At 46.9% G+C, this 14,895-nt stretch overlaps 1 protein-coding gene and 1 pseudogene across 5 annotated transcripts in view; both read left to right on the top strand.

The window, feature by feature from the left end:
- The window catches only part of GTF2H2C (GTF2H2 family member C), a 92,271-nt gene that overhangs the window by 16,731 nt on the left and 60,645 nt on the right, over window positions 1-14,895 (top strand). For all 5 annotated transcript variants that reach the window (XR_015869498.1, XM_088443703.1, XM_088443705.1 and 2 more), the window contains exon 7: window positions 911-965. Coding sequence is in view for 4 of the 5 variants with exons in the window: in XM_088443703.1 (XP_088299829.1) it covers window positions 911-965 (55 nt within the window). In the remaining variant the exon portion in view is untranslated. The remainder of the gene's footprint in view (window positions 1-910; window positions 966-14,895) is intronic.
- LOC148509033 (5S ribosomal RNA) lies at window positions 13,243-13,361 on the top strand (annotated as a pseudogene).

The raw sequence follows: 14,895 nt of genomic DNA, 5'->3' as shown, positions 1-14,895 counted from the left end.
TTTTAAAACGTGAAAAACGCACCTTCAGTAAGCACATGCAATAACAAAAACCTCCCCCCTACTTTTAACTTTTTTGTCCCCTTTTTTCAGTCATTTTTTGGGGTGTTCTTTAATTATTATTTTTTTTCTTTTATGCAGTTTACCTTTGGGGACCTGTCCTAAGGGTGCAGGTTGGTTTCCCCACCTTTTCACCCCAAAACCGCAATTCTGCACTTTTTTTCGACAGCTATTCATCGGCAAAACTTTTCCGCCAGGTTCTATGCATTGAGTTTCCGCACCGGCAAAAAGTCACCAGAATTGAATACGGGGATAAGTTTCCGCTGGCGAAATTACGTCAACGGCGAAACTTTTTAGCCGAAAATGGCTTTTCGCACCTAGTTAAATACGGCACTAAGTGTGTTCGGAACAGGAGATTATATCTCCTCCTCTGTTTGTTTTACAGACCTGTGGTAGGGGCAGTCTTTTTACATTACTGGAATAGCTACTGAAGCCGCCTTCGTCCTGTTGCTTTAATACATACTCTTGGGGTAGAGGAGTGTTAAATAAGGTAAATACTAACAATTAGTTGTGACTAAATTACGGGATATAAATAGGCAGTTAAATTGATTGAATCTGATGATTTGTGTTTATAGCCACTTGAAAGAAACTGAATCATACCTAAAGGCACTTCTATATGATCCAAAGTCCATACATCTGAATTGTTAGCAATGTAATCTTCCCAAACCATTATGACAGGGCTTCCTATTGCTACTCTGAGTTTAGATACCTTGATTGACTATTTGCTGAATGTCTCATTTCTAATTTACATACATATGAGCATGCATGTAAAAATAGAGTTGTTTCATTAAACGTACCTTCTCTATATATCATTGCTGATTTAGGCACACTTGACATTTTTCACTTTCTTTAGATCGGACTCATTGTAACCAGAAATAAACGGGCTGAAAAGTTGACAGAACTTGCTGGTATGGATTTTTTTTGCCTGCACACTTTAGAATCGTACTAAGTGAAAAGTATCTGATCTACTCCTACCTATAGTCCCCTACTCCCAGCTCCTATTCCCTATAGCACCCCTATTCCCTTCTCCTTTTCCCTATAGCACCACTACTCCCCTCTCCTATTCCCTATAGCCCCCTTACTCCCTGCTCCTCTTCCCTATAGCATCCCTACTCTGCGCTTCTCTTCCCTATAGCATCCCTACTCTGCGCTCCTCTTCCCTATAGCCCCCCTACTCTGCGCTCCTCTTCCCTATAGCGACCCTACTCTGCGCTCCTCTTCCCTATAGCGCCCCTACAGTGCGCTCCTCTTCCCTATAGCGCCCCTACTCTGCGCTCCTCTTCCCTATAGCCCCCATACTCTGCGCTCCTCTTCCCTATAGCCCCCCTACTCTGCGCTCCTCTTCCCTGTAGCGACATTACTGTGCGCTCCTCTTCCCTGTAGCGACATTACTCTGCGCTCCTCTTCCCTGTAGCGACATTACTCTGCGCTCCTCTTCCCTGTAGCGACATTACTCTGCGCTCCTCTTCCCTGTAGCGACCCTACTCTGCGCTCCTCTTCCCTGTAGCGACCCTACTCTGCGCTCCTCTTCCCTGTAGCGACCCTACTCTGCGCTCCTCTCCCTGTCGCGACCCTACTCTGCGCTCCTTTTCCCTATAACGTTTCTTCTCCCAACTCCTCTTCCCCATAGCGCCCCTACTCTGCGTTCCTCTTCCCTGTAGCGCCCCTACTCTGCGCTCCTCTTCCCTGTAGCGACTCTACTCTGCGCTCCTCTTCCCTGTAGCGACCCTACTCTGCGCTCCTCTTCCCTGTAGCGACCCTACTCTGCGCTCCTCTTCCCTGTAGCGACCCTACTCTGCGCTCCTCTTCCCTGTAGCGACCCTACTCTGCGCTCCTCTTCCCTGTAGCGACCCTACTCTGCGCTCCTCTTCCCTGTAGCGACCCTACTCTGCGACCCTACTCTGCGCTCCTCTTCCCTATAACGTTTCTTCTCCCAACACCTCTTCCCCATAGCACCCCTTCTCCCAACTCCTCTTCCCCATAGCACCCCTTCTCCCAACTCCTCTTCCCCATAGCGCCCCTTCTCCCAACTCCTCTTCCCTGTAGCGCCCCTACTCTGCGCTCCTCTTCCCCGTAGCGCCCCTACTCTGCGCTCCTCTTCCCCGTAGCGCCCCTACTCTGCGCTCCTCTTCCCCGTAGCCACCCTACTCTACGCTCCTCCTTCCTATAGCTTCCAATGCCCCCTGCTTATCACTAAACCATCTGCTGCTCCTCTCTACTGCCCCTCTACTCCTCGTTCCTCCTCACTATAACTCCCTGCTCTCCACTCCTCCTCCCTATAGCCCCCCTGATCCTCCTCCCTGTAGCCTCTCTACTACCCGCTCATTCTCCCTTTTAAGCCCCTGCTCTCTGCTTCTCCTCCCTATACCCCGGTGCTTCTCCTCCTTATTACCTTCTGCTCCTCCAAAGTTATTTCTTCCCAGTGTCTTGCAGATGAGGTGGGCACTGGGCCTTTTACATTATTGTATTCATTTTAATTCTAATATTTGAGAGCCAAACTCATCTGTCCCTTGGAAAGTGAATATTGCAATGTTTCACCTTCTTCCTTTGCATGTTTCCCACACCCCCAACACTCACTGTGCAGAGCCTTAAACGTTATTTGTGCACAATCCCAGGTACATTAGTCACTCCCTCTGAGCACGTGAAAGCTCATAATTGTTGATTGTCTACATCTTATCGCATAGTCCATTCTGTGATGTGAATGTGCACTGGAATATATTTCTGAAGATATACACTTATTATATTGGTTAGGACCCACCTTTTTCCCTAGAACAATCTGAACATTTTGTGGAATGGATTTAACTGAGTGCTGGAAACATTCTATAATGATTGTGGACAACGATGACCTGATAGCATTACACACTTGCTGCAGATTTATTAGCTGCACATCCGTGCCGTGAATCTTCTGTTCCACCATATAACAAAAGTGCTGTATTGCTCTGATATCTTTTGGCACTGTAGTACATTTGAAGTTCTAGTACTATTCATTGAAGCAGCTTGAAATAACGTGTGCTACTGTATGTGACGTGACCTGTTATCCTGCAGACGTAGCCATCAGAAGACTGTAGACATAAATGGATGCACATGGTCAGCCAGAATACTCATGCAGGCTGTGACAATACTCAAGTGGTATTAAGGGGACTAATGTGTGCCAAGAACGCATTTCCCACACCAGTTCACCACCATCACCAACCTGAATTGTTGACACAAAAAGGATAGAACTATGGATTCATGTTGTTTATGCCAAATTGTGACACTGTCATCTGCGCATCCGAGCAGAAATCCAAGATTTATCAGGCAAGATAAAGGGGCCCATTTATCAACAAGTTTTATCATACACAATGGGCGGAATTCAATTGTATTCGCGGCCCGCATCTCCTGTCTAAAGTGACAGGAGATCGCGGCCCGCTATACAATTGTCCAAGATGTTCGCGCTGATCGCGCCCATAGAGGTCAGGTTTAGCCGCGTAAAGCAGCTAAACCCGACCAAAGTGCTGGGCGCGATCGCGAAAAGTGATGTTTGGGCGCCCAAACATGTCACTTTTCGCACATTTCAGCTCTCATGCCCCAGGGGGTGCGAGCTGAAATGTAGCGCTGGCTGCTGATCGCGCCTGACAGGAGCAAGAATAGAATAGCTCCGTCGGGCACGATAGCGGCTAGAAATAATTGAATTCCGCCCAATGAGTTTTAAAACACATTGCGTATGATAATGGTGCTCCAGCCAATCAGTTCCTAACTGTCATCTGTTTGAAAAATGACAGTTAGGAGGTGATTGGCTGGAGCACCACTATCATAGAATAATAAGTGATCAGCAGTGAAACTGCTGGCCACACCTGGCGCTTAATTAAATGAAGGTAAATGTTGCAGTATTTTGCAGCAAGTATTTAAGGGTTTAGTTAGAACCCTGGAGACTGCAGTCTCTGTATAGTGAAACAGAAAAGATTATACTGCGCAAAACACTGTATTTTATAGATGAATTAACAATTTAGATATTTAAATATAAGTCGGTTTGCTGTCTGATTAAACAGGAGGCTTGATAAAATAAAAATATTTTAATATATATACCACATATATACAATAGACAACACAACAAATAACATTTGGTAGTGAAGTATAACCACTATATTGTAAAAATCTTTATCAAGGGGACTGGTTGCAAATGATACAGGTTACTGTTTGTAAAGAGACCCCAGTTTAGATTGTATCTAGACAATAAAGAACCAAAGGATAAAAACACAGTTGATATATTCACAGTTACTATGATGGCATACTGTGGCTTGTATGTCTATACAGGAACAGGTGACCGGCAGCAGTAATCAGGAGTGGTGAAAAGAGCAGCCGTTGCTGCCGATATTCCTACGGTGTCAGGTAGCCGGCAGCAGTGAGGGGAGCGATGGATTCTGTAGCGGTGGTAATAATCCTGTAAGTCAGGAGCAGGATCAGGTGGCCGGCAACAGGCTTGTCTGAAGTACGTGCGTTGTAGGAGGGTAAAGGTCAACGCGTTTCGTCCCGTATACCATCGGGACTTTCTCAAGACTGAGTACCATGGCATTTGGTACTTCCCTAAATCCCTCCAGGCATCACGATATTTACATAGTAAATTGGTAACACCTAAATGACTTCATAATAGAATCTCTTGTCTTAATTTGTTACTATCTCCTTAGAGCTTTTGTTTCTTTAGTCAATCAGTTACAACAATTCAAGTAACAATCACTTACTCTGTATTAGTATATACAGTATATTAAATTCTAAATACATTATTTAGTGGTATATATCTTTAGACGGGAGGCTATGATATGTGCTTTGCATATATGTGTACATATATGTATGCAGATATGCCAAGATATATACGTACATCATTTATATATATTTACATGTTATGATCCATTTTATTTATTTTCTATAATTAATTTATGTCTATTGTGGTTATTGTAATTGATGTTTTCCGAGATATCGAAATTATATATTTCTCCTTCATCCACTAGGGGACACTGGAGCTTCATGACAGTGGGGTATAGACGGTGGGTTGAGTTGAGCCTGGCACTTTAAAAACCTACAAGTGTGACTGGCTCCTCCCCCTCTATGCCCCATCAGCCCCAGTTTTTAGAATGTGCCCGAGTAGAGCCGGGGCACAGGGGCTGTCTCCAGCCCTTAAGTATATATATATTAATTTATAAAGAAGAAACAAGAGGACAGGCAGACTGTTAGCTGTGACAGTCTGCCTGCATCGTGGGAGCCGCCAGAGAGGGGACCACACGGCTACTGCAGCCTGTGTCCGGTCACCCTATGGAGGTGAGGCTGCCTTTTGGCAGTGAAGGAGTCATCAGACTCAGCGGGGCCCGCCACAGCTAACACTGGCTTGTGTCCGGGTCCCCGCTCTCCCCTCACAGCCCAGCGCTCTGGCCGCAGCAGCCCTGTGAGTATGCACACCTCTCCTGTCTAGCAGGAGAGGTGAAAATAATTTGCTGGGGTTTTTTAACAGCGCGCGGCTGTCAGATGCAGGGCTATGCCGCGCGCATATAATTGCTGCGGCCATTGACAAAAGGGGGTGGAGCTTATAGGCCCTCCTCCTCTTCCTCCTTCACTGCTGGGCTCGTTTGGCGCGCTCTGAGAGGGAGTGACGCCTCTGTAGAGCTAGAGCGGATCGGAGGGGAGAAGACTGAGCTTCTACAGGGGGTCTGTAATTACAGTAAGGTAGTTCACTACCTTCTGTTTTTTTTTATTGATCTGCTCCTCCCTTATATTGCACTGTCTGCCCCTGTTACTGAGCTGCATTATTATTGAAATTCTGCTCCTCCTATACTGCTCTGTCTGCACCCTGAGTAGCATTATTATTGAAATTCTGCTCCTCCCTTATTGCTCTGTCTGCTCCCATACTTGAGTAGCATTATTATTGAAATTCTGCTTCTCCCTATACTCCTTTTGCACTACTGAGTGGTGTCTGTCTGTGAGTGAATGATGACATCCAGAACAGAAAAAGCTGCTTCACAAAAGCTGTTTGCCTGCAGTAAGTGCAGGGAAAAATTTACCCCTGCTCGCTCCGAAGGGTCTTCCCTGTGCGAGACGTGTGAAGCAGAGAGTGCTAGCACGCAGTCTGTCACTCCCTCCTTCATAAATAGTTTGGCTGGGGTCATGGCGGATCTTTCTTCTGAATTAGCCGCTTCCCGTAGGGAACGGGAGGCCTCCAGAGATCTACCTAGCACATCTCACCCTTCTTTTCTAGCAACAGAACCAGCGTGGGCTCAGAATTTAGTCCGCTCGGTGAATAGCCTTGCTCAGGTTATGGGTTCTGCGTCTAAAGCTCCTGAAGCTACGGTAAGTCACTCATCTAAGAAGAGGGCTCTTCCGGCGGTTCTCCAGTCGGATGAGGACTCGGCAGCGGATCACTCGTCTCAGGAGGAAGGGGAGATGCTGGACGAATCAGACGTAGAGACTTACTCACAAGAACCTGAGGCAATGCAAGGTATTGATTCACTCATCCTAGCGGTGAGGGAAGTTCTTAAGATTTCTGGCCCGGAAGCTCCAGAATCGTTAGAAGACTCCTTGTTTGCCAGGTCACAGAAGATTGCTATCACATTCCCTGTTTCTCTCCAGTTGGACGAACAGATGACGGCAGCTTGGCAGAATCCGGACCGTAAATTCCAGATTCCTAAGCGTTTTTTCTCTCTTTACCCGTTTCCTGCCGAAAATAGAAAGAGGTGGGAGACCCCGCCACCTGTGGATTCTTCGGTTTCTCGGTTGTCAAAGAAGACCACGTTACCGGTTCCAGGAGCTACTACATTGAAGGAAACCTCAGAGCGGAGATTAGAAACCACTTTGAAATCCATTTATACGGCTGCAGGTGCTCTTCTCCGGCCGGCCTTGGTAGGATCTTGGGTCAACAAGGCTGTGGAAAAGTGGGCGGAACAATTGACTGAGGGTCTTAAATCCAGCACTCCGCGGGCAGATCTGATTACCTTGGCAGAACATATTCAGGAGTCTGCAGTATACTTCGGAGACGCCTCCAGAGATATCGGCCAGGTAGGCTCTAGGATTTCTGCTTCGGCGATCTCTGCTCGCCGGGCACTTTGGCTTCGTGCCTGGCAAGCGGATGCTGAGTCAAAGAGAGCAGTGGAAGCTCTTCCTTTCACAGGCGATATTTTATTTGGTCCAGAGCTGGACAAGTGGATCTCGCTGGCCACTGGAGGTAAGAGTACTTTTCTACCTTCATCAGCACCTCCTCCGCGTCGCTCGTTTAGGGGACCTTCATTTCGTTCCTTTCGAGCATCTGCAAGATTTCAGGGACGATCGCGAGGTTCGTCTTCAGCGGGGCGAGGAGGCCGGGCCAGAGGACGTCAAGCGACTAATGCCCGCCGTCCAGATCCCAAGCCAGCAGACAAGCCTGTGGCATGACGGGCTCCCACCCCATCTCGGAGATCCGAAGGTGGGGGCTCGCCTCCAGCGTTTCTCGGAGGTTTGGAGATGGACTTCTCCAGACACTTGGGTTCGGAATCTGGTATCTCAGGGATACAAGATCGAGTTCGCTTTCACTCCTCCTGTGCGTTATTTTACAACAGGTTTGCCCGTCGATCCCTTGAAGCAACTAATTTTGCGTCAAGCGATCGAGAAACTTTTGCTGGCCGAGGTTCTGGTGGCGGTTCCCACTGCACAAAGACAACAAGGGTTTTACTCAAACCTTTTTGTGGTTCCGAAACCGGATGGGTCAGTCAGACCCATTCTGAATCTGAAATCCTTGAACCAGTATCTTTCATTTCACAGGTTCAAAATGGAGTCTCTCCATTCTGTCATTGCGGGACTAGAGGCAGGAGAGTTTCTGGTGTCGATCGATATCAAGGACGCCTATCTGCATGTCCCAATTTGGGTTCCTCCCCAGGCTTTCCTCAGATTTGCCATCAAGGAAGCTCATTACCAGTTTCAGGCCCTGCCGTTCGGTCTCTCGTCAGCTCCCAGGGTATTCACCAAGGTGATGGCCGTCATGGTATCCCACTTGCGCTCTCGGGGGGTGACGATAGTTCCGTACCTAGACGATTTACTCATCAAGGCTCCAACGGCAGAAGTCCTTTTACACCAAGTGTCCCTTACACATCAGATTCTCATTCAACACGGATGGATTGTGAACTTCCAGAAGTCTCAGTTGATGCCGTCCCAGAGACTTCAGTTCCTAGGAATGATTCTAGACACTGTTCTGCTTCGTGTATTCTTGCCAAGGGACAAGGCCATAGCCATACAGGAGCTGGTTCGTTTGGTGCTCAGACCCAGGAAAGTGTCCGTGCATCTTTGCATCCGTCTCCTGGGAAAGATGGTGGTTTCCTTCGAGGCCATCCAATTCGTCAGATTTCACTCCAGAATTTTTCAACTGGATCTTCTGTCTCAATGGTCCGGGTCCCACCTACAGATGCATCGGCTGGTGCGTCTGTCTCCCCGGACCCGCATATCCTTGCTCTGGTGGCTTCGGACGGAGCATCTGTTAGCGGGTCGGCGCTTTGGAATTTGGAATTGGACCTTGGTCACCACGGACGCCAGCCTCCGCGGATGGGGAGCTGTGGTTCTGGGCAGTCACTTCCAGGGGCTTTGGTCGCAGCAGGAATCCCTCTTACCAATCAATGTTCTCGAACTGCGGGCAGTCTACAGAGCTTTGATACAGGCTGCTCCTCTGTTACGAGGACTTCCGGTTCGGATACAATCCGACAACGCCACTGCAGTGGCATACATAAATCGCCAAGGAGGAACCCGCAGTCGTCTGGCAATGAGAGAAGCCAGTCGCATCCTTCTGTGGGCAGAAAGACATGTAGAGGTAATTTCCGCAGTGTTTATTCCGGGAGTCGACAACTGGGAAGCGGACTACCTCAGTCGTCAGGATCTTTATCCCGGGGAGTGGTCCCTTCATCCCGAGGTCTTTCATCAATTGGTTTGCAGATGGGGGAAACCACAGATAGACCTGATGGCATCACGGATAAATCATCAACTACCCCTTTACTGCTCCAGGACCATGGATCCGGCAGCGGTGGGAGCAGATGCTTTACTGATCCCTTGGCCGTACAGCCTTGTGTACCTGTTCCCACCGTTTCCGCTTCTCCCTCGGATTCTCAAGCGGATCAAACGAGAGTCGTCCACCGTCATCCTAGTGGCTCCGGATTGGCCTCGTCGGGTTTGGTACTCCGATCTCTTATTCCTTCTGGCAGACGAACCTTGGCCTCTTCCGCTACGATCGGACCTTCTACAGCAGGGTCCATGTGTGTACCCAGATTTACGGCGGCTTCGTTTAACGGCGTGGCTATTGAGACCGCCATACTAAGAAGCCATGGTGTTCCTAGGTCGGTCATTCCTACCATGCTTAGGGCTAGAAAACCGGTAACATCAGCGCATTATCATCGCATTTGGAGGGCTTATATCTCCTGGTGTGAGGGTCGTGGATCTTCCACTTCCTCTTTTCATTTACCTCGTCTTCTTTTTCTTCAAAAAGGCCTTGATGCGGGCCTACGCTTGAGATCGCTTAAAGTGCAGATTTCTGCTCTTTCTATTTTTTTCCAGCGTCGCCTAGCTCTGATTCCGGAGGTTCAGACCTTTTTTCAAGGGGTACTTAGAATTCAGCCCCCCTTTGTGCCACCCACGGCTCCTTGGGACCTGAATCTTGTTTTATCTTTTCTTCAGTCATCCACCTTTGAGCCTTTGCAGGATGTGGAATTGAAGTATTTGACTTGGAAGATGATCCTTTTATTGGCCCTGGCTTCGGCCACACGAGTGTCGTAACTTGGAGCCTTGTCCTGCCGTTCTCCTTACTTGATTTTTCACGAAGATCGGGCGGAACTTCGTACCCGCCCTTCCTTTTTGCCCAAGGTGGTCTCGGGTTTTCATCTGAATCAGCCGATTGTAGTCCCAGCGTTGTCGGACTCTTCCGGGGATTCTCACTCTTTGGATGTGGTTCGGGCACTTCGCATTTATGTGGCCCGTACTGAGGGACTACGTAAATCAGAGGCTGTGTTCGTCCTTTATGATGCCAATCGGCGTGGCTGGCCTGCATCTAACCAGACTTTGGCCAGGTGGATTCGTCTGACTATTCGTCAGGCATATGTTGCTTCTGCTCGACCACCGCCGGTATCCATTTCTGCGCATTCTACGCGCTCTGTGGGTACTTCTTGGGCGGCACGTAGAGGTGTCTCGGCTTCACAGCTTTGTAGAGCAGCTACGTGGTCTTCGGTTCATACTTTTGTACGTTTCTACAGATTTGACACTTTTGCGGCTTCTGCTTCAAATTTTGGTCGCAGTGTCTTGCAGGGCGTTCAGCACTCTCCCCCCCAGGAGGGTAGCTTTGGGACGTCCCCACTGTCATGAAGCTCCAGTGTCCCCTAGTGGATGAAGGAGAAAACAGGATTTTGGTACTTACCGTTAAATCCATTTCTCCGATTCCACAGGGGACACTGGATGCCCACCCAGTGCTTCTTGCCTGTTATCAATTACTTGTTCTGCTTCAGTTCTGTTGCAGTTTGGTCTGTTTTCGTTGTGTGACTGTTTATCACTGCAGCCTGCTGTGTTCTTGCAGTGTGTCAGTATGTTGGATTGTTTCTTTCCTGTTCTCCTTCTCTGTTCTTCAGTCTGTTCTCCGTCTCCTCTCGGGCTCAGTTCTTTAAAACTGGGGCTGATGGGGCATAGAGGGGGAGGAGCCAGTCACACTTGTAGATTTTTAAAGTGCCAGGCGCAACTCAACCCACCGTCTATACCCCACTGTCATGAAGCTCCAGTGTCCCCTGTGGAATCGGAGAAATGGATTTAACGGTAAGTACCAAAATCCTGTTTTTTTATATTTATTTGATATATACCACTATATAATGTATTTAGAATTTAATATACTGTATATACTAATACAGAGTAAGAGATTTTTACTTGAATTGTTGTAACTGATTGACTAAAGAAACAAAAGCTCTAAGGAGATAGTAACAAATTAAGACAAGAGATTCTATTATGAAGTCATTTAGGTGTTACCAATTTACTATGTAAATATTGTGATGCCTGGAGGGATTTAAGGAAATAGCAAATGCCATGGTACTCAGGGGGTCATTCAGACCCGCTCGCGAGCGCAGAACGCTCGCAAGCGGGTCGATGTTGCCCCACTGCGCATGCGCACGACGGAGGGAGCTCCGTCGTGTGCATGCGCGAGACCCGGATAGCGACGTGCTCTCCGTCGCTCGGGGTCTCGCACCAAAGGGGGCGTGCTGTCGATGTTGATTGACAGCACGCCCCCTTTGGTGGGCATGCCGGGGGCGTGGCTGCCAGACGGAGGCGTTCCCATGGGAACGCCTACCGTCTGAAGCCGGCCCCACTGACATCACTAGTGATGTCAGTGGGAGTGATTTTGGCTCTGATAGAGCCAAAATCACTCCAGGGCTTGCATCAGGGAGACCCTACCGCAGGGTCTCCGTCGCAAGCCCGATGGTCGCGATGGTCTTGACCATCGCGACCATCATCATGGACGCTCGCATAAGCTGTGAGCGGTCACCCACAGCTATGCGAGCGTCCAGGAGGACGCTCCATTTTCATGGAGGAGGGCCCTGATTCAGAGCGAGCGCTCTGGTCAGAGCGTTCGGCTCTGAATCAGGCCCTCAGTCTTGAGAAAGTCCCGGTGGTATACGGGACGAAACGCGTTGACCTTTACCCTCCTACCACGCACGTACTTCAGACAAGCCTGTTGCCGGCCACCTGATCCTGCTCCTGACTTACAGGATTATTACCACCGCTACAGAATCCATCGCTCCCCTCACTGCTGCTGGCTACCTGACACCGTAGGAATATCGGCAGCAATGGCTGCTCTTTTCACCACTCCTGATTACTGCTGCCGGTCACCTGTTCCTGTATAGACATACAATCCACAGGAACACCAGCAGCAGCGGCTGTATACTATTGCCGCATCCACCGCATATTTTCACTTTTGCCGGCTACCTGTCCCCGTGTGGACACCATCATCTGGTCCCCGGGAACATCAGCAGCAGTGGCTCTCACACCGCATACAACCTCCAGTACGGTCTATTGAGACCCCTTTACTCTACACAGCGGAAGGTACCCGGATTTGGACATCTATGTGGGGCCGTATTTCATTGCAGTGATTAGGGGATATCCACAATTGGAATTATACCTGCCCATTTGGATCGAGGTAACAAATTACTTATATTCAAACCGCAAGATACTGTGAATATTACTGGGACGCCAGTATATCACTCACTACTGCGGAGTGCAATTTTTCAGGCTGTCTTTTTGAGAACAATACTATCACAACACACCTGCTTTCAATGACAAGTTTAATGATACATTTGCATTAATTTGTAACAACTAGTATCCAAGGAGCTAGGAACACAGATTTTCTCCACATAGGAGTGGGAATTCAACAGCTTTGTATGCATGCAAGGTTGTTTATACAATTTCAATTCTATATGGCAATTTCACTATACTAGATTTCATAATTTCTTTATATAAAGTATAACCACTATCATACACAACAAGTTTTAAAACTCATTGCGTATGATAAAACTTGTTGATATATTGACCCCCAACTTTTTTCCAATCTTCAGCTGTACTGTTTTGGAGAGTCAGTTCCTGCTGTAGCCTCAGTTTCCTGTTCTTAGCTGATAGGTGTAGACCCAATGTGCTCATCTGCTTCTGTATCCCATCCCCTTTGGTGGTCTGTGTCCATACTTGCTCTTCTTTATACCACTGTTATAACATCATTAATTGAGTGAGTTACTGGCGTCTTTGTGTCCGCTTGTACCAGTCTGGCCATTCTCCACCAGCAATCCTTCCAATGTCAGTCATATCTTCTCCTTTCTCGTATTTGGTCTGAACAGATACCTCTTGAGCCATTTTGTAATGTCTGCATGATTTTATGCATTGATTTGCTGACATGACTGACTGATATTTTCATTAAGGAGCAAGTGTACAGGTGTAGCTAAGTGTACAGGTGTAGCTAATAAACTGGCCTCAGAGAAGATATTTTTAAGAAAAAGTAAAAGTGGAGCCATAACATTCTTATATTATATTTTAAACAAATACACAAAAAAGAGAAAAAAAGGCTAGTTGCTGGGATTCTGGAATGTTATAACCGTAATAAAGTGGACCTTTTTATTGTGATAGTCCTACAACTACCTCTTTTTGTGTTTACCTGGGCATTCCACCTTTTCCTCACCAAATAATATACGCACCTACAACCATACCAGACTGAGTGTGCCCAATCTCGTCTGATCTTGGAAGCTATACAGTCTTGGGCTTGGATAGTACTTGGATGGGAGACCACCAGGGAATACCAGGTATTGTAGGTAGTACATTAAGGTGTATTGGGACACATCGGTAACACAGTAGAGATTTTTATATCTCTCTGTCTCCTTTCTCTCTTTTTTGTTTATTTTTTAACACTTCTGGTACTCACATAACAGCATGCTGCAATAGGTCAGGGACAATTTTGGGTACCGTTCAAATAAGACATATCAGAATAATACGCAGGAGCATTGGTACCCCGATTTTTCAAATATGTTCACCATTCATATAATTTAATACTTATTGGTACCTATTTTTTGTTCTTCTGTTGTCTCAAGTATGTGCAGTGAATCTTCCTATGACCTTTTTAAAGATATCTAAATAAAAGTTATATTTTATTCTTAACCTTAAATATTTACTAAGAGTGCCCCAGCAACTAGCCTTTCTTTTTTTCTCTTTGTGTATTCAGTTGTGCATATAGGCTATGGGAGCGCCACCACCGCTTTTGAATAATTAGTTATATTACAACAATTTACAAATTGGTTGGTTAAAACAATTTGGATAGGTTCTGTGCGGAACTCCCCTTTCTCCTAATTATATTTTATTAAAATAAATATTCTCATTCATTTGAGCAGTTGTCAGACCATTTTATCAGGAATATTTGATTTGATATTAAGTGAAGTATGTGCATTTATAACTACAGACACTCTTATGCTGGCTGCACATGCTGCAATATTGGCCACTTAATAATAATAATAATAATAATAATAATAATTTTATTTATATAGCGCTTTTTTCCTAAAGGACTCAAAGTGCTTTACATTTACAGTACAAAATACAAAATAAGCTTAAACAAGGGACAATAGTGAAATGCTTGGGTGAATAGGGGAGTCTTGAGTCTATTTTTGAAGGATTCTAGAGTGGAGGCCTCTCGAACTGTGCGGGGAAGTGAGTTCCATTGAGGTTGGAGCCCCAAAACTGAAAGCTCGACCCCCAGATGAATTCCAGGAGATTCTAGGTACTGTTAATAGTTTTTCGTCAATGGATCGCAGTAATCGAGTGGGACAGAAGCTGCTTCAGGTACCTTGGGTCATGGTCATGTAGGGCTTTGTAAGTTAGTAAGCCAATCTTGAAAACAAATCGCCATCTGACAGGCAGCCAGTGAAGGGAGTAGAGAATGGGTGTTATGTGGCTGGAACAGGCCTGGTTGGTTAATAGCCTGGCAGCTGCGTTTAGTACCATCTGCAAGCGGTGCAATTCTTTTGCTGGGAGACCGAGGTAGAGGGCGTTGCAGTAGTCTAGGCGTGATGATATAAATGCATGTATGACTTTAGGCAGATCTTCTGAGGGAATTAAGTGCTTGATTCTGGCTATGTTCCTCAGATGAAAGAATGAGGATTTGATTGTGGCTGATACCTGATGCTTAAGTGTCAGATGCCACTATCCAGGACAACACCAAGATTCCTCACATGTTTAGTGTTTTGTAATTCTGAACCCCCAAGCGTAAGTCCTGTTGGTTGGCTATGCTGTAGCCCTGTACTGTGACCTATCATAAGAACCTCTGTTTTATCAGAGTTCAGTCACAGCCAACTGGCACTA

The sequence above is a fragment of the Taudactylus pleione genome, unplaced genomic scaffold (genome assembly GCF_031769625.1).
Source record: "Taudactylus pleione unplaced genomic scaffold, aTauple2 ptg000333l, whole genome shotgun sequence".
NCBI classification, from domain to species: Eukaryota; Metazoa; Chordata; class Amphibia; order Anura; family Myobatrachidae; genus Taudactylus; species Taudactylus pleione.
The sequence above is the reverse complement of the archived record's forward strand: the minus strand, read 5'-3'. Positions and strand labels throughout refer to the sequence as shown.